The 27,085-nt window shown below is 50.9% G+C and overlaps 2 protein-coding genes across 8 annotated transcripts in view; one reads left to right on the top strand and one right to left on the bottom strand.

Moving 5' to 3' along the window:
* Ccdc40 (coiled-coil domain 40 molecular ruler complex subunit) overlaps nucleotides 1-17,392 on the bottom strand; it is a 43,863-nt gene extending 26,471 nt beyond the window's left edge. Inside the window, exons 1-8 of one of the 3 annotated variants that reach the window (XM_050140256.1) lie at nucleotides 17,174-17,392; nucleotides 16,911-17,025; nucleotides 15,329-15,401; nucleotides 13,459-14,532; nucleotides 8,863-9,001; nucleotides 4,806-4,963; nucleotides 3,473-3,556; nucleotides 3,172-3,391 (exon numbers count right to left, since the gene is read on the bottom strand). In XM_050140256.1, the coding sequence (XP_049996213.1) occupies nucleotides 3,172-3,391; nucleotides 3,473-3,556; nucleotides 4,806-4,963; nucleotides 8,863-9,001; nucleotides 13,459-14,532; nucleotides 15,329-15,401; nucleotides 16,911-16,939 (1,777 nt within the window). In that variant the 5' untranslated portion in view covers nucleotides 16,940-17,025; nucleotides 17,174-17,392. Of the gene's footprint in view, nucleotides 1-3,171; nucleotides 3,392-3,472; nucleotides 3,557-4,805; nucleotides 4,964-8,862; nucleotides 9,002-13,458; nucleotides 14,533-15,328; nucleotides 15,402-16,910; nucleotides 17,100-17,173 lie in introns of those variants that run through there. The other 2 variants (XR_007591334.1, XM_050140257.1) reach the window with 2 other exon arrangements.
* A 247-nt stretch (nucleotides 17,393-17,639) lies between these two features.
* The window catches only part of Tbc1d16 (TBC1 domain family member 16), an 84,894-nt gene continuing 75,448 nt past the window's right edge, over nucleotides 17,640-27,085 (top strand). For 2 of the 5 annotated variants that reach the window (XM_050140264.1, XM_050140262.1), the window contains exon 1: nucleotides 17,640-17,754. The gene's annotated coding sequence lies outside the window, so the exon portion shown is untranslated. Of the gene's footprint in view, nucleotides 17,755-23,048; nucleotides 23,150-27,085 lie in introns of those variants that run through there. The other 3 variants (XM_050140266.1, XM_050140265.1, XM_050140263.1) reach the window with 2 other exon arrangements.

Raw genomic sequence — 27,085 nt, 5'->3', positions numbered from 1 at the left:
ACATGGTGGCTCACAACCATCTGTAATGAGATCTGGAGCCCTCTTCTGGCTTTCAGGCATACACTGTATTATACATAACAAATAAAGCTTGTTTCAAACCACTTTCAAATACATAAAATTATCAGCAGTCAAGAGCACTTACTGCTCTTGCAGAGGACCTGGGTTCAGTTTCCAGCACCCACATGGCAGCTCACAACCACCTGTAACCCCAGTTCCAGGGGACCCAATACCCTTTTCTCACTTCTGTGGGCACCAGGTATGCGCACGGCGCACATACATACATACATACATGCAGGCAAAGCACTCATACCCAAGGCAGGGCACAGTGCACTTAGGAGGCAGAGGCAGGCAGAGCTCCACTAGTTTGAGGCCGTCCAGTCTACCTAGTGAGTTCCAGGTCAGCCAGGGCTGCACAGTAGGACTCTGTCTCAAAACCAAACCAAATCACCCATATTCATAAAATAGAAAACAAACTTTTGAAAATAAGATGATTTTTAAAAATGGATAGACAGACATACAGATTTGTGTGCTAGCACAGAACACTGCCGGTTCAAATGAAGACTGGTCTACTTGAGAGAAAAGAAAGCCTTGAACTAGAACACAGAGCATCCTGTCACCCTGGCTCCAGCATCCCGTCACCCTGGCTCTAGGCAAGGTCTTCCAGGGAGGAGGACGGAAGCAGGGAGCCAGGCGGGGATGGAACATTCCAGGACGATTCAGTTCCATGCTTTCTCTAGCAGCTGGTGGTTTTGTTGTTGTTGTTGTTGCTGTTGTTGTTGTGAGTTTTAGTCAGTTGCCTGCAGAGAGCCTGTGTGGTTTTCCTCCTGAACCTGGGGCGTCACGGTTGTTGAGCTCTGACCCGTGGAGTCACCGCTGTCAGCACGGTGCGGAGGTGTTTCTCCTGCGACGTCTTTTTCTTCTGTTCTCCTACCTTCTGTCCACTTGAAGGAGCTCATGTTCATGGGCTCCCCCGCCCGTCTTTTTTTTTTTTTCCCCTCTGATTGCTTTGGGGGCAGTTGCTGTGCAGTGAGCTTGCCTGCCTGTTTCAAGCCCCACTTAGGCGCTCATTCCCTGAAGTGATAGTGGTAGGTGGAGGCAGGGCACACTTGACCTGGGGGCAGGTGCCGCCTGACCGCACCCTGGAACTGTGGCTGCATCTGAGCACAAGGTCTTTACAGAGGCTGTCAAGATTAAATGTGGCCACTATGGTGGCTTACGCTTCTCTGAAGAGGAGATCAGGACATAGGAACGACCACATGGGAACAAGGAGAGAAAACTCAGTCTACCACTGAAGAGAGGGGGGCCTGGGAGCCCTGACTGTCCTGCCAGGAGGTGAAGACATAGCCTCATCCGGGGACTCAGCGAGGCGGCTGAAGCAGGCTACCCCCCCTACCCCCCCCACACACCTGAGCAAGCAAGGGTGTATGTTACACGTTCCCTAAGCACACCAAGGTCCACTTGTCTTTGCCAGGTGAGCGACCAGAGTCAATATCTCAGCTATTCTTCGAACTTTTCATTCCTTTGAGAATTAGCGGACATAAATTGGTTTCATAGCTTAATTTCCAGGGACCTGTTTTCATTCTCCGCAGAGCTTGCTTGTCTCCTGGGGTGTTTGTCTTTTGTTGGCTGGCTCACAGAAGTGACGAGAACACCCTGGGTCATAAAAACACAGAGGGCAGAATTCTTGCGTAGCTCCCCCAGCTTTGCCCCTCGGTGTAACCATTTATTATATCAACGGGGAGATGAGATGGTGGCCCAGACCTTCAGGGAGCTTTTCTAGGCAGAGAAGCCATCTACACTGTGAGCCATGGCAGATGGGCGCCTGGCAGCATGATGCTCCTGGCTCTGTGGCTGTGGGGCCTCACAGCAGGCGTGTGGCAGGGTTGGGCCGGCAATGTGTGCCTTCAGCATGCGCCAGGGTCTACAGTGATGGCAAGGGAGGCCTTGGTTTCAATGCCACACTCTGCCTTTGTTGTTTTCTCTTGATTTGGAGGTAAGTAAATCAGTAGGGAGGGGTTCTTGATAAACACTGTGGGTTGAAGGTGTCCCCTAAAATACCATTCCAGGAAGCCTGATCCCAAGTGCGGCAATGCAGGGAGCTGGGGACAGATGGGACACCCAGGCTGTGAGGGATTAGCGACTTGAGCCTGCGTGCCTCCCTCCTGTCCTCTCCCGTCTCTGATTTTCAGCCATTAGATGGCGCTCTACGAGACATACGTTAGCCCCTCCACACCGGACATCTTGTTTTCCAGGACCGTGTGACAGAGACTTGGGAGAATGCTTTCCCGGTATGCACGAAGGCCCGGGTGTGATCACCAGCACCGCACATGCACTGTATGTAGCACCTGAGACCAGCACAGGGGAGGTGGACGCAGCAGGGTCAGAAGTTCAAGGTCACCCTATATAACAAATCCAAGGCCAGTCTGGGCTACCTGACACACTGCCTCCAAAAATTAAAAAGCAAAACAAACAAAATACTGTTCATGACCAGAGTCCCAGTGGGATTATGTAATAGAAGCATCCAGACAGAAGCCTGGAATCCCCACCCGCATTCCCAGCGTTCAAAATACACATTGCTGGAACAGACACCAAGCGCAACACCTGCTTTTCCTCCTTTGCTTTAGGAACATTTCTGCTATCATTTCAGTAACAGAATGGATAAAGAAAGTCGGAAACACCAAAACACATAGAGAACAAATCTGGGCACTGGGGAGAGGGTCACCGCTCACTGTCCCCTACGTCCTCTGTTGCCTGCTCGGTGTGGGTGGTGCGTGCCTTCAGTGGGGACACTGCTTATGATCTGCACAGCCGACCCTCCACCCCTGCACATCTCACGTGATCCCAAGCGACCTGGCTACTGCTGTCTGCGGGCTTTGCCCTGATCCCTCTTGTGCCCCCATCTCTGAGCTCCACACACCTGTTCTGCATCCTCTGGACTCATCTTTTGGAACTCTGCAGCCCCTCCACACTTCTGGTTTGGAATCTCTACACATGACCCCTGTTAGTCTCAGCCTTTTGTGCCACAGCTGGGCCCTCCTTTCCTAAAAAAGGTGGGGACCCCTCCTAGACATGGAATGGCCTTGCTGGTATCCTCAGCAATGTGCGAACACACGCTTAGGGGACAGCCATGGGAAGGATGGCCCTGAGTCTCGGGTTCACGGGATGCCTTACGCCTCCTTCGTTCCTCGTTGGCAGTCATGCAGGTCTTGTTATAGAGGGCCCTGGTGGTCTGCAGCTCCTCCTCCCTCCGCCGCCTCTCACACGCGGCCAGAGAGTGGCGGTCATGACTTTTCTCCAGCTGCATCTGCAGGCGGGCCAAGTGCTGCTGGACCCCATAGAGGTTCACGCCCAGCTCCTGCCTCTGGACTCGGGCTTGCTTGGTGGCCACATCCTGTACCGGAGAAAGAAATAGGATTGAGGCAGGCCCATGGGTGACCACGGGGCTGGGAGGAAGACAGGGACCCATACGCACCAGCTCTTGGATGTCCAGCTTCATTTTGTCTATCTGCCGGTTGAGGTAGCTCTTCAGAGCCTCCTGGAATCTGATCATCAGGGGCTAAGACAACAGAAAACCACAGTGGACAGTCACTCTCAATGTCCCAAGCAGTGCTCAGCCTGGCGGGGGGGGGGGAGAGGGGGAGGAGCAGTGGCTGGCTGGCACTGGCTCTGTCTCTCTCCGTGGGGATGGGAGTAGATGGGTGGAGGTTGTATAGGCAGACAGAGATGATTTCCCAACCCCGACTCTTACTGTGGAAGCCACAAATTCTGGGAATCTCATGGCCCGTGCCAGACACTGCAATGATTTGGTTGAAGTACTGGTGAAGTGAGGGGGTTCGTCCAGACTGACCAGGGGACAGTACGCATGAGAAGCGGCAACCGTCACACAGGTGTCAAGTGGGACTCAGAGGATTTGCTCAGTGCACCTTGGGCTCCTCCTGAGCACCCTGGAGCACTGCAGCTCTCCCAGGGTAGCAAATCAAATCTGCCTTTCTCCCGTGCTGCGGCTCTGGCTCTGACAAGGACCCTCGGTGTGACTGCCACAGTTAAGGCTACAGTTCGGGTGGCGGGGGGGGGGGGGGGGGGAAGAGATGCGACCCCTGCCTCCCTCCAGCATCCTGCATAGTCTGGGTGCATTTTTGGTCATCAAGACAAAGAAATGGCTGGAGGCCAGAGATTTGGCCCAGTGTCCTACAGTGTCCAGATTCCTCACAGGGGACAAGTCCTTAAAAACAAACACACACATGAAACAAACCAAACCAAACACGAGCAGAGTCAAGGGCGGTGTCCTGGCTCGTTTTCTGTCAGTTTGACAAAAGCTAGTCAGCTGAGAAGAGGGAACCTTCATTGAGAAAGTGCCACCGTTAGACTGGCCTGTGGCAAGCCTGGGGGACTTTTTCTTGATCAGTGATTGATGAGGGAGGGCCCAGCCCACAGTGGATGGTGCCACCCCTGGGCAGGTGGTTCTGGGGTATTTAAGAGAGAAAACTGAGCAAGACACGGTGAGCAAACCTGTAAGAAGCACCCTTCCAAGGCCTCTGCTGAGTCCTTGCCTCCTGATTCCTGCCTGAAGTTCCTGCCCTGACTTCCCTTCATTCTGAACTATAACTCGCAGCAGAAATAAACCCGTTCCTCCCCAGGTGCTTTTGGTCATGGTGTTTATCACAGGAAGACAAAGTAGGAGGCCTAACTGATGCGCAAAGAGCCTGAGAGGGCAGATAGCACTGGACGCCTGGGTGGGTGCAGAGAAGGCCCAGGTGATTTTCCCCCACACAGGGCCAAAGCAAAACCCAAGGACATGTCCTTACATGGTCTGGGTCCAGAACCACCAGTTGGGCACTCTCGTCTTCTGCCTCCTCACTCCCTTCGGACGCTGCTCTTTCCACCAGGGCCTCTTCCTCGGGGCTGAGGGGCTGGACATGGTCTAGAAACTGTATTCGGGATTCTTCCCGGGGGCGAGGCTGTGCTGTAGGAACAACAGTCCAGGAGAGACAGCAAAAGTCACGAAGGCTTGATCTTTGCATTCTGAGGGGAGTGGGCATCAAGGTCCCACCCTCGCAGGACCTACTGAAAATCAGAAACCCGAGCCTTCCAGTGGCAAAGTCCTCAGGCTTAGCCATGGTGCCAACCCTCACTGACTCGAGACAGTCCACAGATTGAGCCACATTCTAGCAGTGGGCGAGACAGCAACTTACAAGTGACGCACGCACGGAAAGGAAGGTGGCTCCTTACTGTGGGGCACTTGAGCTTAAAAATAATAAGAATGGGGGAGATGGTGCCGAGGTTAACAAGGCTTCTGTTCACATTATTCCTAATAGCCAGAACCTGGAAGCAAGCTAGATGCCCTGCAACCTAAGGACAGATAAAGAAAATGTGGTACATTTACACAATGAAGTACTACACAGTGGTTAAAAAAAAAAAAAAGACATCTTGAAATTTGCAGGCAAATGGATGGATCTAGAAAAAACATATTGAGTGAGGTAACTCAGACCCAGAAAGGCAAATATAATATGTACTCACTCATAAGTGGCTTCTAGACATAAAACAAAGAGAAAAACCAACCTAAAATCCGCAACCCCAGAGAACCTAGACAACAAAGAGGATCCTAAGAGAGACATACAGTGATCTACATAGGAAGGAGAAAAAGATCTCCTGAGTAAATTGAGAGTGTGGTGGTCGTGGGAGAGGGTAGAAGGGGAGGGGGATAAAGGGAGGGTAATGGAGAGAAATGTATAGCTCAATAAAAAAACAATAAAAAGGGGTTGGAGAGATGGCTCAGAGGTTAAGAGCATTGCCTGCTCTACCAAAGGTCCTGAGTTCAATTCCCAGCAACCACATGGTGGCTCACAACCATCTGTAATGGGGTCTGGTGCCCTCTTCTGGCCTGCAGGCATAGACACAGACAGAATATTGCATACATAATAAATAAATAAATATTAAAAAAAATAAAAAACATGCTTGCTGGGATGGAGAGATGGCTCAGTGGTTAAGAGCATTGCCTGCTCTTCCAGGGGTCCTGAGTTCAATTCCCAGCAACCACATGGTGGTTCACAACCATCTGTAATGGGGTCTGGTGCCCTCTTCTGGCCTGCAGGCATAGACACAGACAGAATATTGCATACATAATAAATAAATAAATAAATAAATAAATAAATATTAAAAAAATAAAATAAATGCTTGCTGGGATGGAGAGATGGCTCAGTGGTTAAGAGCATTGCCTGGTCTTCCAGGGGTCCTGAGTTCAATTCCCGGCAACCACATGGTGACTCATAACCATCTGTAATGAGGTTTGGTGCCCTCTTCTGGCCTGCAGACATACACGCGGACAGAATACTGTATACATAATAAGCAAATAAATAAATATTAAAAAAAAAAGAATGCTTGCTGCTCTTCCCGAGGTCACGAGTTTGGTTCCCAGCACCCATGTCAGGCAGTTTACATCTGTCTCTAATTCCAGCTAAAGGGATCTAATGCCTTCTGGCCTCCATGAGTACTGCACTCATGAGACCTATGCCCACAGACACATTTAAGCTTAATAAAAAGTCAAAAAAATTGAACAAGAAATTATAAACTAGGTCACAGAGACTCATGTTCTATCTTCTGTTGTGTGTGATTATTTATTCTGACACAGGGTCTCACTATGTAGCCCTAGCTGGCCTAGACCAGGCTAGCTTTGAACTCACAGATCTGCCTGCCTCTAGCTCCCAAGCACTGTGGAGATTAAACTACATTAATTAAATCACCGCTTGGTCCACTAGCTCTAGCTGCTTATTGGCTAACTCTTACATCTTAATTTAACCCATCTCCATTAATCTGTGCATTACCACAAGATCGTGGCCAACCAGCAAAGTTTCAGCACATCTGTCTCCGGCAGCGGCTCCATGGTTTCTCTTTGACTCTGTCTCCCAGCATTCAGTTAAGTTCTCCCTGCCTAACTCTGCTCTGCCCTATCAGGCCAAGCCAGTGTTTTTTATTAATCAAAGGTATTCACAGCATGCGGAGGGGAATCTGACATCACTTGTCTCCTGCTTGTCTAGTCTGGACACAGTGCATTTTGTCAGTGGTCAAGGCAGGGGCAGTTCATTGCCCAAAGGCCAGTTTTGCCAAGAAGAAAGCAAGCTCCAAGAGGAGTGCCTTTGGTGCTCAGCATTCTCCCGGGAATAGATTGGTGCTGCCAGAAGCAATTGTGTCTCATGTCAAAAGAATCCTAAATTATTTAAATGCCATATTTTACAGCTCTTTGAAGTGTTTGAAGATTACCTATCTATGAGGAATACAATCTCTATGCAGCTAAAGAACCGGATTAGTCTAACTATAAGTATGACAAGCATGGATGACTATTGACCTGTAATTTTTAATACCTATATAGTTTAAAGACTAAGGCTTAATTTAAAAAAAATTAAACAATCCTTAAACAAATGTGCAGCAAATGAGGACAATGAAAACAATGTCTAAGTATCTTGATCCAAGTATAATGCACTCTGATAAATATATCCTAAAATTGCATCAATATACAAAGTATCTTAAGCAGAGGTAGAAACATGCATGTATACCATATGACAAAATAACTTTGCATAGGTGTACAGATATTGTAGACAGAAATAGGAGCATATTCAATATAACAAATAAAATCTGAATTTGTGTCAATATATAAGAATCTATAATAATTGAAGTTTTCTATAATTAAGCTTGCAAGTACTCTCAATATTACTATTATTTTTAGTGTAAGCTCACACTAATCTACCTATTATCCTGTCCCATCCATTCTTCCTCCCCCTTTTTAAAAAAAGAGATCCCTGAACCTACTTCATTTCCACCTCAACCCTATACCAATTATAACTAGCCCCTAATAATGTCCCTAGCCCTGAGGACAAATTTTGTTGGGAGAGGGGAATGTCATCTTCTAGAATTACTTTCAGCTGTCATGGGGGGAAATGTTCTTTCTATGGGATCCTGTAAAAACTAAAATGATGGTTAAGTGTGAAGATTACTGTCTGGTATAACTGTAGATAGTCTCTGAGTAGTTGGTAGGGTTTTTCTGAGGTTCTTAGTTGAAGTTCTGGCTAGAACGTTGTAAGAAGGTGCAGCATCTCAGCTAACCGAGTTGGAATCACCTTGAGCAGCTTGCAACCTAAAACCTGATCTTAGAGAGGAGCTGTCGGCATGATAACATCATATCAACCAGGTGGAGTCGCTGTTGTGGGGCCCCATCTTCTTCCTGGAGACTTCAAAGATTACTGCAGGAAAATTTATTGTTCATTGTGCAAAACTTACACACTATTGATACAGACATCTATTCAATGAAAGGTACCGTAGAGACAATAATAGGTATGGGGAGAAGTCAAATTTTTTGAAAGCAGAATAGTCCCTAAATTTTTCTTCTTTCTGTCCCCTACCAGGTGGCTCCTGATATGAGACAGAAACTCTGAATTTTTCTTTTAATAACATCCTTAGAGAAGGACAGGGCCACAGTGCAACTCCAAAGCCAGCTTTGATCTTTAATAAATGACGACTATTGTTATGCGTGTGTCGATAAGACCTTATCCTGCAGAGGATATTGGTATTATAAGTCAGAGTTAGACAAACGTATGCTCAGTCAGGTGCTGGGACCTCATTGGTTCTGAAATAAGCAACTGAATGGATTTCCGGGTCCTTATCTGCACACTGGGTTGGTGTGAGGGCTGGCTGCCATAGCACAGTAAGCGCCCCATAAAGCTATCCACGGCCGCTGAGCATACGTTTGTCATCGGCCTCCTGGCTGCAGGGAAACAGGCGGCAGGCGTGGGGCCAGCGGCCTCACCCACACAGAAGGGAAGGTGGACTGGCTGAGCTGTTGCCAGGACAACCCCAGCAGATGCATCGTACCTGACTCTTGCCCAGGAACTTCCTCTGTGTCCGGCTGGAAATCGATATCCGAGGAAGTCAGGCTTCCCATGATGCTCAGTCTGAAGCGATGGCGTGCCCCCATAGGAAAGGCTCTTTGAGGGGCCTCTGCGGGGCTAGGCTACAGACAGAAGAACGGGGACGAATTAATGAGAGCTGCCGTGGTATGGAGAGGGTTTAATTGTGTCCCCTCCTGAGCAGAGTTCTTTGACCTGGAAAGATGCTCTACTCTGCTGGCCAGATGCCAGAGGCTGGGAGGCAGGCCTTGAACACACTCCTCACGGGAGCGTGGCTCCGCCCATGGATCCCCTTCCTCACGGGAGCGTGGCTCCGCCCTCTGAGAGTCCAGCAGGGGCCTCACGGGGGATTGCTTTCTCTTCTCTCTTCCACTAGATACCTTCTCTTGATACAGATGTTTGGCTTCTCCCCCACTTGAGACAACCTCCCGAGTGCTGAATTCCAGACCTGCCCTTGCATCCCCGGCTTTATTTTTAGCCTTTGAAGGGACTGCTGCAGTCACCGAGATGGGCTCTTCTTACTGCTGCTGCTGCTGCTGCTGCTGGGGTAAATGCTGGCTCAGAAACTAATGAGGCAGGGTGTCGCCACTCTGCTTACGGAGAACAAGGGTACCACTATTATCTCTGGCCACCAGCCCCATGTCCCCACGAAGTAGGGGAGGTGAAACAGATACACAGAATCTAAGGGTTGACGTACGTGAGCGCGTCACCCACAGGCAGGCTCGAGGCTCTCGGCCTTGATTCCAGCCCGCTGCCCTTCCCACTGTACCCTCTTCAGACAAAGTGGACTCTGCAAATGGTTCTGAGGCACCCGGATCCCAAGGGACACTGTGGAGGGCAGGAGGCCAAGGCCTCCAGGAAGGGTTCCTCATCAAATAGGGTGTCTATGCATACACTGACCTCCCACAATTCCTCCCACCCCCTGCATTTCAGGGCTCTCTTAGGATGTGTCCCTGCCTTCTTGTTGATCTCTGACACCTTCATTCAGGGAATTTTCCGGAAGCTGGACCCCAGGGTAGAGACAGGATAAACAGAACAAGCGACTCCTAGGTCCCCCACGCAAAGGGGAAGGCATTGCTCAGCTGTTGCTCTCCTCGCCAAATTCACAAAATGTGGGGTTTTGTTTTTGTTTTTTCGAGACAGGGTTTCTCTGTGGCTTTGGAGCCTGTCCTGGAACTAGCTCTGTAGACCAGGCTGGTCTCGAACTCACAGAGATCCGCCTGTCTCTGCCTCCTGAGTGCTGAGTGCTGGGATTAAAGGCATACGCCACCACCGCCCGGCCTTTTTTTTTTTTTTTTTTGGTCAATTTAAATTTTAAAAAAATTTAAAATAAAAATTTAAGTAGAAATTTAAAAAATAATAAGGTGGATGAGTTTGAGGCCAGCCAGGACTACACAGTGAGTGAGACCCTATCTTGCTGAATAAATAAGTACATAGATGGAGAATTATAATGGAAGAACCTTTGGCACATGGCACACACACACAAACAGAAAAGCCATCAGTATTAACCACCAAATCAAGAGACTAGAAAAACAAACAAACCTCATACAATCATCTCAGTAGACACAGGGGAAAAAAAAACTTGAGAAAATTCAAAGCGATTGTGTCATGGTAAATAAAAAAAAAAAAAAAAAAAAGCTATAGCACCTAACAAGTCCGGGATGAAGGAGCCTCGCTATGCTGTTAGAAAGAATCTGCCAAGACCCCCACGGGGAACATCTCCCAGGGTGGCAGGGAAAGCAGAGGGTACAACTCTTACACTCCTGCAGCCTCATGCTAGAAGGGCTGGCCACCATGACCAGAAAGGAAGGAGAAAGAAAAGGTATGGTACAGGAGGGAGGTGGGGGAGTTAAACCATTCCTGTTCTCAGAGGATGGGTCATCTTCATGACAAAGACTGGATTCTCCTAACAGGCTGTTCCAAAGAATAAGGGAGTTTAACACCATTTAGGTGTATAGGGTAAGGTATTTAAAATCAACACACACACACACACAGAGAGTAAAATATACACTTTTCAAGAAACACCAGCCCGCTGAGTTCCAGGACAGCCAGGGCAACCCAGAGAGGCCCTGTCTCAGGAAAACAAAACTGAGCGATTACTCAGGAATAAGTCACATCCATGGTGCACACTGCTGGGCAGAAAATGGGATGCTGTAGATAAGTAATCATAATCATGCTACAATTTTTCCTGCATTCTAAATATTCAATTTCATATTCTCAACAATGGAAATATCTTCCCATGAAATGTTAATGAATGCAAAAGAGTAAAGAGTCCCTCTGCAGTGAGGGAGGCCTGCCCTTCTTCATCCCTCACCAATGCCAATCAAGCCATGCCCCTGCCTCTTCTGTGGTTCTCACTCATTGCTAGGCAGGAGCAGCGAGGACACAGCATCACCGGCGTGGCTCTGCCCAGGGACTCAAGCACAAGGATCCCTGGAGAGAGTACAGGAAAGCCTACTCTGCAAGTGGCCTGTGGTCTTCTCAAGGTGGGGGAGAGACTAAAGGGAAGCCATGACAGCCGGGACGCAGCGAGTCAGCATTGGGTATTTGGTAAGTTGTAAAATGAGACCTAAGAACTTCCAGGAAATGACGGAGGTAGAATTGCCAGATTTTCCCACTGTGGTTCTGGGGACCCCATCCAGGTCTTCCAGCCTGCTAGGGGAGCCGTGAACATCTGAGCCCCAGTTTGGGCTTTAAGGGCTTAGCGCTCTGATGCGGACTGGCTTCCTCAGAACTGAAACATTCCCCGCTGTAGGATGCTCTCTGAGACTCACTAATGAAACTTAGTAGTTTGGGAACGTGCACACGAGGCCCTGGTCCAAAGGTTGCGTAAGCAGAATAACATTAACAATGATGATGATGATGATAATAAATAGTAATAGCTGTGGAGGGGAGACTCTGGGAAGGGTGACCCGCTTACAAGTCCTACAGGGAGCCCCAGGGATGCTGAACTGGGCTTCTGAGGATGTAGCTGCTTTTGAGTGACCCAGTGCAACCAGTAAGTGACCCCAGTAAACTCATTGGTTTTTTAAATTGGACTTTGGTAGAATCCTTTCTTCAGCCTGATGTGGGAGGGTCTTTAATATGTGTTGATTTCATTGGTTAATAAAGAAACTGCCTTGGCCCTTTGATAGGACAGAAAATTAGATAGGTGGAGTAGACAGAACAGAATGCTGGGAAGAAGGGAAGTGAGGGCAGACATCATGGAGCCAGCCACCAGGTCAGACATGCTGAATCTTTCCCGGTAAGCCACCACCTCATGGTGCTACACAGATTATTAGAAATGGGTTAATCAAGATATGAGCGTTAGCCAAGAAGAGGATAGATAGAATGGGCCAAGCAGTATTTATATGAATACAGTTTCTGTGTAATTATTTCGGGGCATAAGGTAGCCAGGTGGCCGGGAGCCAGGCGGCAGGAACGCAGCCGCTGTTCCTTCTACATCAGCCTGTTGCTGGTCACTGTCTGGGGCCAAGAGACATTTGTCGGTGTCTCCCCAGGAGAAAGTCACATGGTGGCTTGTGAGGAACACCCTTGAAAGCGTTTGGAGGTGACAAATCAGGTTTGGAACTTACCTCTGGAGCCTAAGGAAATAAAACAGGTTTTTTATTGTACTTCATTTCCCCCCTCTGTAAGTTTGCAATTGCTTTAAACTTTGGTGCTGGCCTAGCAAGTTCAATGTCCTAGATTTAGTCCCACAGACACCAACAAACCTCAATACATTAGCCACTAGCAGTAGATGACTCTTTAAATGAAAGTGGTTTGATTTGTTTGTTTCCCTGTTTGAGACTAGGTCTCTTTAAGAAGCTCCGGTGGGCTTGGAATTCTAGATCCCCCTGCCTCAGCATTCCCTCTGAGCACTGTCATTCCCAACTAATTTCAATTTTGATAAATAAAAATCTAATTCCTCCCCCTTCGTTACTAGTGTTTCTAGTGTTCAGGAAACGAGCTCGTGGACCACCGTGGCCTGTGGCCGCCTTTTTGTTGGGCCACACTGCTTTGGAAGACTAGAGACCTGGATGCCCTCACGTGCAAGGATGGTGGCTACGGAATGTCCCCCGCCTTGCGTCTGGCAACTTGGATGTGAGCTTTAGGCCCTCTCAGCATTGACCTACATTTGCTAAGAAATGCCTAAGGTGTGTTGGAAGGTCTTCTGTCCACTTGAGACAACACTCCCATCAGGGTGGCCTCTAGCCAAGTTTGTGGGACGTTTTCTTAATTAAATATTGATGTGGGCCGCACTATATCTCGGCAGGTGGTCCCAGAGTTTGTAAGAAAGCAACCTCCACGAGCCAAGAGGAGTGAGCTACAAGCAGGGCTCCTCCTTGGCCTCTGCTTTGGTTTCTGCCTGCAGGTTCCAGCCCTGAGTTCCTGCCCTGATCTGCCTTTAGGATGAGCTATGATCAGGATGTAAGCAAATAAACCCTTTCCTCTCCACGCGGCTTCTGATGAGGGTGCTCATAGCAGCAACAGAAGCCCTGACTGATAAAGTGCCCGACTTAAGCTCCGCCCACAGGGTCATGCAGTAAGGGGCTTGGACAAACACCTGAGGGGCACTTACCCGTCTCTCCCCTCTCGGTTCCACGGTCTCATATACACCGAAGTCTGGCTGGGATGTGTCTTCGGGTCTAGTTCTTTGGTACAGATAGGCAGCGTTGGCTTCCTCTTCAGTTATTTCCCAGGGGCTGATGTCTGAGAAGGTGAACTCAGCAGAGCTGATCCTTCCCGAGAACTCATCCAACTCAGAGAAGGTGTACCCCTCAGATGCCTCTTTCCCAGAAATGTCCAAGCCCCCTGCTGGGGCGGCGTCTTCCGTGGATTCCGTTGACCCTCGAGGGCTGGCCTCTCCAGCGGATTCCAGTTCTAACTCTGGGATGGCATCTCCGATGGATTCCAGGTTCACTTTTAGGATGGCTTCTCCAATGGCCTCCATGTCGGCTTCTACTATGTTCTCGAAACTGGATTCGAGGCCTGGCTCTGGTGTGGCGTCTCCAGGGGATTCCACTTCCATCTCTGGGATGGCATCTCTGATGGATTCCAGGTTCACTTTTAGGATGGCTTCTCCAATGGCCTCCACGTCGGCTTCTACTATGTTCTCAAAACTGGATTCGAGGCCTGGCTCTGGTGTGGCGTCTCCAGGGGATTCCACTTCCATCTCTGGGATGGCATCTCCGATGGGTTCCAGGTTCACTTTTAGGAAGGCTTCTCTAATGGTGTCCGTGTCCACTTCTATGTTCTTGAAACTGGATTCGAGGCCTGGCTCTGGTGTGGTTTCTCCAGCAGATTCCACTTCTATCTTTGGGATGGCATCTCCGAGGGATTTCAGCTGTGTGTCTAGGATGGCTTCTCCAATGGCCTCCAGGTCCACTTCTGCTATTTTTTCGCCACTGGATTCGAGGCCTGGCTCTGGTGTGGTTTCTCCGGCGTGTTCCACTTCCGTGTCTTGGGCACCCTTTCCTATGGGTTCCCCTCCCCCTTCAGGGATGGCTTCTTTTTCAGCACCGACTGTCTCATCATCCCCCGCTTCGTCTTTGAGTCCGCCTTCGCCTTCAGTTCCAGGGTCCTCTCCAGGGCCCTCGGTGGCATCTCCGTCTTCATCAGTTTCTTGGCCATTGCTTTCCATTAGTGGTGATGCCTGTTCCAGCGTGGCAAGAAACCCCAGGGAAGAAAATACAATCGTAAGGTATATTAGGGTGACAGAAGGGATAGACAGACACATCTACATACACCCCCCCCCCTAGGCCCAAGAGATGATGCCTTGGGCTTTAATGGAACCTAGTCTAGTTTCTACAGCCATGTGTTATGAGCATGAACTCTAGAAAATGCAGGGAAGTCTAAAGGTTGGCTGTGTCATTATTGATAGCTAACACTCTGGAATGAGGTGTGTCCTAATTATCTTTGTCAACTTGACACAGTCTAGGGTCATCCGAGAAGGGAGTCTCTCCGACTGGCTTGTCTGGGAGATTGTCTTGATTATGAACCGATGTGGAAGGGCCTAGCATGCTGCAGGCAGCACCATTCCCGGGGTAAATGGTCCTGGCTTGTATAAGAAAGCTACCTGAGCATAAACTTGTGAATGAGCCCACAGGCAGTGTTCCTCCACACTTCCTGCTATTCTTCCTTGTCTGTGAGTCCCTGGCTAGTCCCCTGGCTAGAGGGGACACCATGCAGCATAGTAAGCGGGCCTGGCTTCACTCGGTAAAGAGCCATGGCCTGGAAGTGTGAGCCAAATAAAGTCTTTCCTCCCCTGCGTTGCTTTTGGTCAGAGTGTTTTATCAATGCATCTAGGGCCTGGTGGGAAGGAACTACATTTCTCTGCTCCTGAACTGAGTTTGTCAGAGTAAACCATCGTGGCAACATGGACCCTGGCAATCCTGTCAATCTGTCTCCTAGCAAACAGGAGCCCAGATTAACCCTCCAGATGAAGTTACCTCACGGCCTTCAGCATGCTGCTGTTCCTTGTCCTCTTCTGCAGAAGCGTGCTCTCCTTCCAGGTGTGACCTGCTTTCAGAGACAGGAAATACTAGCTCACAGACTCACGCATCTCAGCGACTCGCTGGTATGACCTCCACTTCTCCTCTACCCTGCTGCCAGGGGCCACAATTTGGTATGAAAATGAATGCCAAACACAGTTATCCTAAGGTTAAAGAAATACCATGTGAGGGCTCCCCAGAAAAATCACCTGAGCTATTCAGTTTCTGGGGCAAGGCAGAGAAAGTCTCAGGAGAGAGGAGAACACACGGGTCTCTGCCTCAGCTTCTCAACACTGCCATGGTTTGCAGCAAAATAATTTGGCTCTTCAAAAACTTACTTAGGGACAGGAGTCTGGATCTCCCAGGACTCACATAAAAAGCCAGGCACAGTTGCTTGTGTCTGTAACACCAGAGCTAGGAGGGTTTGAGACAGGAGGATTACTGGGGCTTGCTGGCCACCAGGCTAGCTCTGGGTTCAGCAAGAGAACCTGCCCCAAGGGGATAAAGGTGGAAAGCAATAGATCACAGCACCCAGCATCCTCCTCCGATTTCTGCACACACACACACACACACACACAGACACACACATATGCCAGTGAAATATCTAAGATGCAAACTAACCTAACTTTTTTTAAAAAATCAAACTAATATAGATATACGCTTCATAAACAATAAAAACGCCTGTTACTTCCCCCTCTGCTGCCCATGGCAGCCGCTGTAACAGGCATTTGTGGTGCACCTGCCTTTGTTCAGAATCTTTGCATTTAAATTCTTCCCCAAATTGGAGCTCATTCTGTACCTATTGTTTCGTATTTAGCTTGATCGTGTGATTAAAATCTGGATGTATTGCCATGGAGTACCTAGAGACTTAACCTTAAAAATAGGAAAAAGACCCAGAGGCATCTAAGCAAACAGAATTACTTAAACTCGCTTCCGTTTTGCACAAAGCCTAAAAGAGAGCTGGCAGCATCATTTTTGGGTGCACTCAGTGCTGGCGATCTGCTTATCTCTCAAGTCCATGATGGGGTGTGTGTGTGGGGGGCGATCCATTCTTGCAGGAGGGAGGCACGGGTCTGGCCCAATCCCTGTCTGAGTGAGTGCTCCTCCCCTCTCCTCCCAACTCCCGCAATACGGGACAGCATCTTATCCCTGCCCTGCTTTGTAGCCTGGTTTACCAAGCACGGTGGTTGCCATGGTTACCGCAGGGTGTGTGTGTGTGTGTGTGTGTGTGTGTGTGTGTGTGCGTGTGCGTGTGCGTGTGTGTGTGTGTGCGCAGATCTGTATTCCAGGAGAAGCAGAGGCTAGGAGTAGGGAATGGGTTGGGGGTGGGGGCTAGGAAAGGACAAAGAACAGGAGGTGAAAGAAAGAAGGGACCTGGAAGGAGGGTGGGGCCGGAGAGGGTCGGAAAAGTCCAGAAAGTAGGGAGGAGAGTGGGAAGGGGTACAGAGGTAAAGGGGAAGGCGCGTGGCGTGGGGGCACCTGCTTGCAGATAGCCAGGGAAAACATCTAGTGGCTCCATTATTCCTCTGGCCAGGCTTACCCGTCAGCCTTGTCCTCCTGCTCCGCCATCTCTCGTTGCTAGGCGACGCCATCAACATCCGGCGAAGTCTGGACCACGCGCTCAAAGACTGCAGGAGGCGGGGCCTGGCTGTGTCCTGCAGGTCTCACAGAAACACCACGCAAAGCAGTAAAGCACAAATGTGTGATTTGTTAATCGCCATGTGCCCGAGCCTTTCCCGCCCAGACTTAGTTTCTGTAGAGTGATCACAGTGCTAAAGTACATCCAACTGAACACCTTCGAACCTGATGATGATGGTCAGGGACTCCGAGGGTGGCAGACAGGGTGGGGGGGTCCTGGGTCCCGGAAACTCTCCTGGCTCTGGCTCTTCCACCTCCAGCCTTGGGGTACTCAGCAACCCTGACCACGGGGTCCTTTCGAGGGGTCGTTGGCAAAGGAGGGAGGCCCAGAGTCCTTTGGTGGGCATCGTTTCTCCTTACTCCCAAATTTGAGAAATAGGAAAGCAGGGGGTGAGCGCGTACGTGGGCACTGGAAAGCTCTGCCTCCCGAATCGAGGGCGTAGGGCTTCCATCCAGGGCAGCGTCCCGGGTACCCGGCGAGCGACGTGACCTGCAGATACAGCCAGCAGGGAACCCCGAGCAGGGGCTGTCCGGTGCGCGGGGGTCGCCCCGGGGTTGGAGCCTGGGCGCGGCGTTCCCGGCGGCGCGGGCCTGGGCGGGTCCCGGGGCGGAGCGGGGGCGGAGTGAGGGCCGGGCCTCTCCACGTCCCCTCCCCGCCGCGCCTCGCTAGCGGCGGCGGCGGCAGTGGCGGCGTCGGTGGCGGCTCCTGGAACCGGCGCGAGTCCAGCCCCAGCGGCGGGACCCGGGTGGGTATCAGGGTTCGTCTGGGAACGTGGTCTGGGGGTTTCGGGGTCCGCTTGGGACGGCGTGGTGGTCCCTGGGTGCGCTGGAATCTGCACGCGCGGGACGCGGGCCTGCAGCGCGGGGGCCCGGGAGGGGCTCGGGGGATCGGTGCTGGGCGCAGGGCGGGGGCGATGCGGAGGGACCCGGATCTCGCCGGGACGCCCTGGGGACTCCATCCTTGGCGAGTGAGACTCCCTTCTCTGGGAGTGGGCCCAAAGACTCCGTCCCTGCCGGTCTGGATCTGTTGGCCGGGGCACTTGCGGTCTTTGTCTGGCTGGCTGGTCTGAGCATGCGAAGAACTTGTGGGGTTCCGGCACTAGCTGACAGAGCCCCCAAAGTGTACCATGTCCTCCTGGGGGCCTGCGCGCTCTTGCGATTCGGAGCAGTAGAGGGGATGGCTTGGGCTATTTAAGAGCCCCAAGTCAGAGTCCTCACTTCTCTTTAGCCTGGGCGCTCTCTCTCTCTCTCTCTCTCTCTCTCTCTCTCTCTCTCTCTCTCTCTCTCCTCTCACCCTCCCCCTCTCCCACTCTCTCTCTCTGTTCTTTCCTTCAAAAGAAAGAAAAAAAAATAGGATAGTAGAAAAAGAAAAAGGGCAATTTAAGATTGCTAAAAATAACCCACGGAACCCTGCCAGAACGAACGCGCGGTGAGAAGTAAAAGCCTGTTCCTCGGAAATCGGTGTCATATGTTGGCCACAATCTAGTCCAGATTCCGTTCAGAAATAGAAGAATAGAAAAATGTCTCTTTCCTCCGTTAAAGTTTGTTTCATGAGCTCTGTCAAGTTCCTTTCTCGGGAGAGAGAGGGGAAACTCCTGTCCCGGTCCCCAGGCATATTGGTGAAAGCGTGGGTGCAAAGACCCAGGGATTAGGGGCTCCATTCTAAATCTCACCGACTGTATGCAAGTCCTAGAAAGCCCTCCTTAGAAAAACTGACCTTAACGCCGGTCGCGAATGTTGAACTTAATCGTGAGGGAACTTCGCAGACAAGGAACCGCTGAGATGCGGCCATGCCGGATTGACCCGCGTTGGTTCCCAGCCGGCTGTTGGGGATGGTTCCTTTGGGCTGAGTACTTACTGTTTTGTTTCTTTCTGTCCCTTACTGGTACATAGAGCCTCAGAGTGTAACTGGGAAGTTCTTCCCTGGGAATTGTTTGCTCGTGTGGCAGTTACTGGTTAGATAGCAACGTCTGGTTAGCGAATGTGTGGGTTTTTATAGTGCACAAAACAGGCTCGTGAAAGAGCTGTGGTTTCTATTTTCTTTCAAACATGTTTTTATTATAAATACTTACTGTGTGAGTGTATGTGGGCCTGTGTGGAGCTCAGAGGACAGCTTGTGAGAGCCGGTTTCATCCTTACACCATGTGAGTCTGAAGGGGACTCAGACTCAGGTTGTCAAGTATGGTGGCAATCGCCCTTCTCCACCAAACCGTCTTACCGAAGTTTATACCGTCCCACCGGGACTTCAAGCCTGTGCAGCTAGGAGTGACCCAGTACAGACATGGGTGCTGGACGTGCCACTTCCGAAAAGTAGAGGCACCCCGTGCCTCTCCCTGTAGTGGTCGGTCCTGCTCTTCATGGGGACAAGCTCTGCCCATGATTCACTAATAGAAGGAAGCGGGGTGCACCCGTGTCAGCCTTGGCAGCTGGGATGAGTTCCCTGTGGTCTGTGAAGAGGGCTCTTCACTTTGGTGCGGTCAGTCTTGAGGGGACAGGCTTTGGGTTGACAGGACGTGCCTGCTGCTGTCCCGGCTTTCCGCCCTCCGATTTTGGGTGACAAGGTGCAGTGATAAAGCATGGTCTCTGCGCTCTGTATAGTGGCTCGGGACTGCCATCCTCGGGCTTGAGAAGGCGAGACAGGAGAATTTCTGTGAGTTTAAGGCCAGCCTGAACTATGTAGCGAGTTCCAGGCCACCCTGGGCTACACAATAAAGTTCTGTCTCAATCAAATTGAGCTAAAACAAAACAAACAAACAAAAACAAAACTCACAACGAGCTCCAAAAGTAGACCTGGGTGCAAATATACACCAGTTCCTGGTCTTTGCGTGTCTAAAACCTCAGTGTGCCCGCCACATGCCTGGCATATGGTAAGTAACTTTTTGTTGAGACGGGGTCTCCTTCTGCAACTTAGGCTGATCCGGAACTCATGGTAATCCTCCTGCCTCAGCATCGTAAGTGCTGGGATCACAGATGAGTGCTGCCATCCTTGTTTGCTGACCTTCTAAATGATCGTCCTTGTCATTGTTATGTCTGTCATTTAGAGTTTTAGATTTTTTACATTTACAAAAACACTGCTTTTCTTTTTCAGTGTTTTTTATTATTTGAGAATTCCATATAAGCCTACTCCTCATTTCCCTCCTCGGACTCACCTTTTATCCCTCTCTCCAACACCTCCCCCTCCAATTTTTCTTTTCTTTTGATAATCCGCTGAATCTAATTAGTGCAGCCCACGTGGGCAGGAGTGTGGGACCACCCAGTGCACCATGGGAAACCTACCAGTGCACACATATTCAACGATGAGTTCTCTTCCCACAGCTATCAACTGCTCCTCGGTGAGGGGTGGGGCTTGGAGAGCTCCCTCCCCCGTGCTGGACAGGCCATTGGCTGGACCCCGAGCAGGTCTTCTGCAGGTTACCTCTCTGCTGAGGGTTCGTGGGTCCGTTGGCCACGTCAGGTCCAGAGTCAGCATTTCACAGCGTTCCCGTCCTGAGCCTTGATGCGGGGGAGAGGAGTAGGGGTGAGGTGGGGTAGGGGGGTGGTGGTAGGGGTGGTAAACGTGTCCCACTCGGGGTGAGCACTCTGTCTCCTTATACAGCACTTTCCTTAGGGAACTCTGCACTGACTGCTGCTCTCTGGAGCAGGTCCTGGGTCGCATTGCGTGTGTGCGTGCATACACACACGCATGCACGCACCTGACATACCTGTTTTCTGTCTTGATTCCTTGTGTGGATGGTATATTGGGTGGAAAAATTGATCCGAATCTGCATTTGGTCCCATTTACTCTTTTTCTTTTGTGGCGCTAGGGTTGGACAGAGGGCCTCACACGCCTCTGAGTCCTTCTAAATGTGAAGGCGGCCCTTACATCCCCTGAGTAGCCATGGCAGGCCTTCGACTTGGGAATCTCCTGTCTCAGTCCTCCAGGTAGCTGAGATTACAAGCCAATAAATGCCAGGAGGCTTAGCTACACTCCAGTCTTTGTAACTTGGTGAGGACCGGGTTCCCTCAGGCTGTTCTGGAGAACAGGGTTAGCCAGGTTACCTGGCAACACAAATCCTCTCTGAGATTCTAGTTTGTCACTCCCTGTGACTGCCATGTTTTTTGTCTTTCACAGGATGGATTCTCCTCTTGTAGTAAACTGAAGGTACAGGGGAGGGCGCTGTTGAGCCCCAGAGGCTCGAGGCTGGAGAAGCTGGTTTTATTGATGTCTGTCATCGTCTACAGCATTTGATTGCGGTTGTAGGATGTCGATGCAGCTGAGATAGCGTGTGCAGAGGAAAGGAGCCGGCTCTGCGGAGTACACCTTAGCAGACACACCCACAGTTATTCAGAGAGGGCTGCTGGGAGTTTTTCCCCCACTCACTTCAGATGGAGGTACCCACTGACGTTCCGGTTATCTTTTTTAAATTGTTGTTTGGATATGTAAGAACAGAGAGTTTCATCAGAGTTTTAGAGAAAACCCCCAGGGCTGGCGAGCTGCTACCTAGAGAATGGAGGAGAGGGGAAAAGGCCATGCCATTTAAGCCAGCACAGCAGCAGGGAGCGTGTTTGACAAGCAGTTGCGTGTCGGGGAGGAAGGCTTTCGAGAAAATATAAGGAAGCCCAGATTGTTGAGAGAGGTGCCCAGAGCGCTAAGGAAAACATACTTAAGAGAAGGGCCGAAAGAGAGGCATAAAGCCAGGCTTTTCTGACAAGCTAGCAAGTGGACAGACTTAGGACACTCACGTGGCAGTGGCCCACAAGCTACTTACCACACTGAAAACATTTTTTGCCAGGCAGTGGTGGCGCATGCCTCTAATCCCAGCACTCAGGAGGCAGAGGCAGGCGGCTCTCTGTGAGTTTGAAGGCCAGCCTGGTCTACAGAGCTAGTGCCAGGACAGGCTGCAAGGCTATTGAGAAACCCTGTCTCAAAAAACCAAAACAAACAAACAAGCAGAAAACATCTTTTTAGCTTACATGTATTTACTCTGTGTGTATGGAATGTATGTGATGTGTGTGTGTGTGTGTGAGAGAGAGAGAGAGACAGACAGACAGAATGTGGGGGGGGGAGGTACGTGGGGGGAGAGGTATTCGTGTGGGGGTATTGCATGTATGATAGGTGTGTATGGAGTGTATGTGTGGGATCTGTGTGTCTGCGTGTGTAGGTGTAAGTATATGTATGTGTGCCCGTGCTTGTAGGTGTTTGTAGGTGTGTGTATATGTTGATATGTGTTCAGGTGTGTGTGTAGGCATATGCATATGTTTACATGTGTGTAGGTGTATGTGAACATGTGTTTGCATGCATGTGGGGGCCGGAGGCCAGCCTCAGGAGCCATCCACCTTGTGTTTTTCAGAAGCTTTGGGACAGGTGTGTCCCGGCTTTTACATGGGTGTTGGGGATCACACTCAGGTCCTGAGGCTCATGGGCAGACACCCTGCCTACTGAGCATCTTCCCAATCCCTCACAATTTACTCTTTGTAAGTATTTGCGGTGCCATCAATATGTTTTTTTTCCCTGATTGGAATATTGTTATGTGGTTCCTTAGCTTCTGTTTTGCAGACAGTGAGAGCATCATATACAGGTGCAAATCAGCCGTCAGACAGGGCTAGCCTGGTCTGCGCCGCTCGTGGACTCCCTGGCCAGCCTGGTCTGCGCTGCTCATAGACTCCCGGGCTAGCCTGGTCTGCACCGCTCGTGGACTCCCTGGCCAGCCTGGTCTGCGCTGCTCATGGAATCCCCGGCCAGCCTGGTCTCTGCTGCTTGTGGACTCCCGGGCTAGCCTGGTCTGCACTGCTCATGGACTCCCTGGCCAGCCTGGTCTGCACTGCTCGTAAACTCCCGGGCTAGCCTGGTCTGTGCTGCTTGTGGACTCCTGGGCTAGCCTGGTCTGCGCTGCTCATGGAATCCCTGGCTCACTTTGCATCTTGCCAGCCTGAGCTTGGTTGTCCTCTCTTTTAGAACTTGGCAGGTCGCCGCCAAGCTTCCTTCCTCTTCCTGGCCCGATTTCCCTTGTTCTGTGGGAGAAATAGGATGTTTATGTTTGTGGTGCAGGGACGTGAGAGCAGCTGGCTTCTCCATGGAGGCCTAGGCTTTGGAGTTTTCCCGGGAGAGGCTGTGTCAGCTGAAAGAGGAAGATGGCAGCTCCAGGGCCTCTGTGCTAACCGGTATGCCAGTGTCAAAAGACTTTTCCCTTGTGGCCAACAGTCTGGGCTCCGGCAGTAAAGTTAACTCCTAAACCCCAGCTCTCCGTTTGGGACACAAGTCAGCCATCTTGTTCTCACAGGGAAAGACTGTGGCATCCTGCAGGGGCTCTGTGGGCTGCAAGTGTATTCTCTTCTGCTTTGATGCCAGGCCCAGAGTTAATGTAGCCTAGAGGACAATCATGCCAGCCGCTCGGGAGCTCACCTGAGTGACGCGACCAACGGCTCTCCCACAAGGACCCAGGTTGGTTGTCCGCTGTGTTGATCTCACTCTCGGATCCAAAAAGCTGGCTCTGCCAGAGATGGTGAGGACATGTCAGGCTTGGGAAAGCCAGCAGGAAGCTAAGGGAGCCAAGGCCTCTGCTTAGGTGAGCTGTGGCAGATGCCGAGGGAGGAAATGATCCCTGTTTGCGTGTGCCCGGCTTGTGTTTGATAAAGGAATTATTCATCCCAGGCTTTGTTGTGGGGGGGGGGTCTTGAGGGAAAAGCAGATGAACCGGTTCCTTAGCAGGTGACCTGAGCCCAATGCTTTCTGTCCCTGAGTGTCTGTCAGTGACAGGGCCAGGGGAGTGAACAGCTGTGGGCTACATCTGTTGACACGGTGCCCTCAGCATCTTATAGCCCCTTAACCGTTCTTCCTCAAGGCAGTGGGCAGAGGTCACAGGTGGGCAGTTGTGCAATGCTTGCTGGCTTGCACCAGTCAGCCCCAGATCCAGGATTACCCAAGCTGACACTGCACAGGGTGGGAGACTGTGGTCACCCCCTTCTCCTGATGGGTGCAGGTGCAGACCCCCCCATTACTTTGGTTTTCCTAGGACATTTCCAAGAGAGGCTTTTGTTTATCTTCCCAGGGAACTGATGGAGCCCTTTCTACCCAGACAGGAAACCAAGGTTTTAGACGGAGGACGTTCAGATTCAGCCAGTCCTCGGGCTCATGAACATGTAGCTCATGGTGGCAGTGTGGTGTGTGTGTGTATAGGGGTGTGTAGGGGAGGGTCCCCGCTGCTCTCAGGAGACATCAGGTCTGGGTCTAGGCTTCAGTCCTTTGTGCTGTGTCCAGGACGGTTGCTCAGCGTGGATGCCCGGGAGCTAATGAGTGTTGAAGAGCCCCACCACCCTGAGCTGTCAGTCAGCCGTGCATGGGGTTCTTGTCCCAGTGAGGCTGGCAGATGAACGGACTCTAATTATATCCCGTCCTGACATGTGGCCCATGTGATGTTAAGTCATTTCCAGGAGGACTAAGGTTGCATGTCGAGTATTATGTGTGCGTGTGCGTGCTGGCATATAGCATGTTGCAGCCAGACAGTGGCATAGGTCTCTTCCTTGACTGCTGTCCAGCTCTCCATCAAGTCGGGGTCTCTCATTTGAACCCAGAGCTCACAGATTAGGCTCGTCTAGCCAGCCTGCTGTGGGGATTGGGATCTCAACCTCCAGTGTGATGAAATGGATAGCCAGCAGGCCACCATGTCCTCCTGCTTTCCTATGAGGCTTCATGCTTCTCAGCCAGCCGCCACCCCCACCCCAGGCACCTTTTAACTAACTCTGAAGCTAACTGCACTTGTTTTATCCCCCACAGACTCCCCCCTGGGAGCTGTCACAGCAGGGAACCCATGTTTCTCCGTGGGGGTTCTCAGGGAGGAGGGACTCTGGAGGGTTTTGTGAAGCTGGTGTGTCTGTCTCTGAGGCAGGGAAGTCACGCTGTTCTTTTCTTCCCAGTTGCACGGTTGTTCCATTTGCAAATGACTCCGCCTAGCTGGCACTGGTGACCTAGAACGGCACAGGTGTGGCCGGGGGCACACTCAGTCACAAGTGGAAAACAGCCTTGTGTTTTCGTACCGTGCCTTTTAAGAACCACCAGCCACGGCTGTTTGCCTGGAAGCCCCAGCTGGCATGAGTCTGGGCCTGGCTTCCCTCCATCTCTGGTTCTTCGTGCCAGCCATGAGGCTGGCATTGCTGTCCCCCTCATCAACAGAAGCAGGTGTCAGGACACCGCAGAGGGTGGTAGGTGCAGCTCAGAGGGGACCTGGAGATGTCTGGCACATGGGCGCGTGACCTAAAACCAGCGGTACTGACATGGGGACAAGCACTTTAAAGTATAGATATCAGCGGAATGTATTCGGGAGGCAGAATGCTCTTGGCTGTGAAGGATCTGCCTTGAATCTCTGTGAGTTCGAGGCCAGCCTGATCTGTGTAATAAGTTCCAGGCTAACCAGGGCTTGCATAATACGACCCTATCTCAATTCACCAAGCAGCCAACCAACCCATCAATATTGGGGACTGGGGAGGTGGCTCAATGGTCAAGTGCTTGCTGGGCAAGCATTTGGACTCTAGAATCCTCCTGAAAGCTGAGCGTGGTAGTCACCTCTGTGATCCCAGCGTTCCTGCAGAGAAAGGGGAGACAGGGAATCCCCGAAGCTATGGGCTGCCTAGCCTGAGTCTGCAGCAGTGAGCGAGAGCTTATATCTCCAACAAGGAAGGAGGTGAAGACCTAACGCCAGAGGTTGTCCTCTGAGCTCTACAGTCGTACAGTGGCATGTGCCCACCCACCCCACACATCCATACATGCATGTGCACATGTGTGTGCACATATACTGTTTCTCTCACACATACATTTTAAAAAAGAAAACAATGTTTTAAAAACTTTTGCCTTCTCTCACACATACATTTTAAAAAAGAAAACAATGTTTTAAAAGCTTTTGCCTTGAGTTTCTCCGGCCACTTCTGCGATTGTGGCTTGTGACTAGTTCTCTGAACGTCCACTCTGGATCCCACGGACCCCGACTCTGTGATAGGAAGTCAGGTGTCTGTTCAACCCCACAGTCTTCCAGGGGCCCTGATGGCGATGATGCCTGTCCGGCGTGCCCCGTTTGCGTCTTCCTGTCTGTCCGCTTTTTTGTGTAACTGGCTGAAGCTGTCCGCCTGTGGAAAGAGTCTGTGGAAGGAGATCTGTGCCTGACCCTTTCTGGAGTCTGCTGGTCTTTGGTCTTTGTTCCTTTCTGACCTCAGAGGACATCAGGTCCCTAAGGTCAATGCTCTGAGCTACTATGCTCCGAGGTCAGAGACATCTGGAGGGTCTCCCCACACACTGCTCAGGCCATTGGTGACTGCTCAGGAACTCAGTGTTGCTGTCTTGGTGGCAGTAATATGCTTTGCCCTGCCTCTAGCGACTGCTTGGGGGCTTTATCCACACATGGGATCCACACACAGGGTCTACACATGGGATCCACACACGGAGCTCCACACACGGGATCCACACACGGAGCTCCACACACGGGATCCACACACGGAGCTCCACACACGGGATACACACGGAGCTCCACACACGGAGCTCCGCCTCTGCATCTCTGCAGGCCGGCAGTCTCTACTTTCCTCGCTAACAAAACAAACAAGAACAGTACGTTCCCTTTGTTTGATTTCTGTTGTTGCGATAAAGACCGTGACTAAAAGCAAGTTTGCAAGGAAAGGGTTTGTTTGGCTTACACGTCCACATCATGGTTCGTCATGGAAGGAAGGGTTTGGCTTACATGTCCATATCACGGTTCGTCATGGGAAGAAGGGTTTGTCTTACATGCCACATCATGGTTTGTCATGGAAGGGAAGGTGGAGCAGGGACTGAAGCAGAAGCCATGGAGGAATGCTTCATGACTTGCTCCTCAGGGCTTACTCGGCCGTTCAAAACCACCTGCCCACAGTGAGCTGGGCCTCATCGTTCAGCAATGGAGAAAATAAATGCCCTACAGACTAACCTACAGGTCAGTCCGATGGAGGCGTTTTCTCGTCGGGGCTCCTCTTCCCAGATAACTCCAGCTTGTTTGTGTCAAGCTGACAAAAAAACCAAACCAAACAAAAATGGTGCATAGACTTTGGTTTGTGCTTGTGAGTACACGTGTTTGTGTGCGT

The sequence above is a fragment of the Alexandromys fortis genome, unplaced genomic scaffold (assembly GCF_014885135.2).
Source record: "Alexandromys fortis isolate MF-2015 unplaced genomic scaffold, M_Fortis_MF-2015_v1.1 scaffold_39, whole genome shotgun sequence".
NCBI lineage: Eukaryota > Metazoa > Chordata > Mammalia > Rodentia > Cricetidae > Alexandromys > Alexandromys fortis.
Note: the sequence above shows the minus strand (reverse complement) of the source record. Positions and strands in the feature narration are given on the sequence as shown.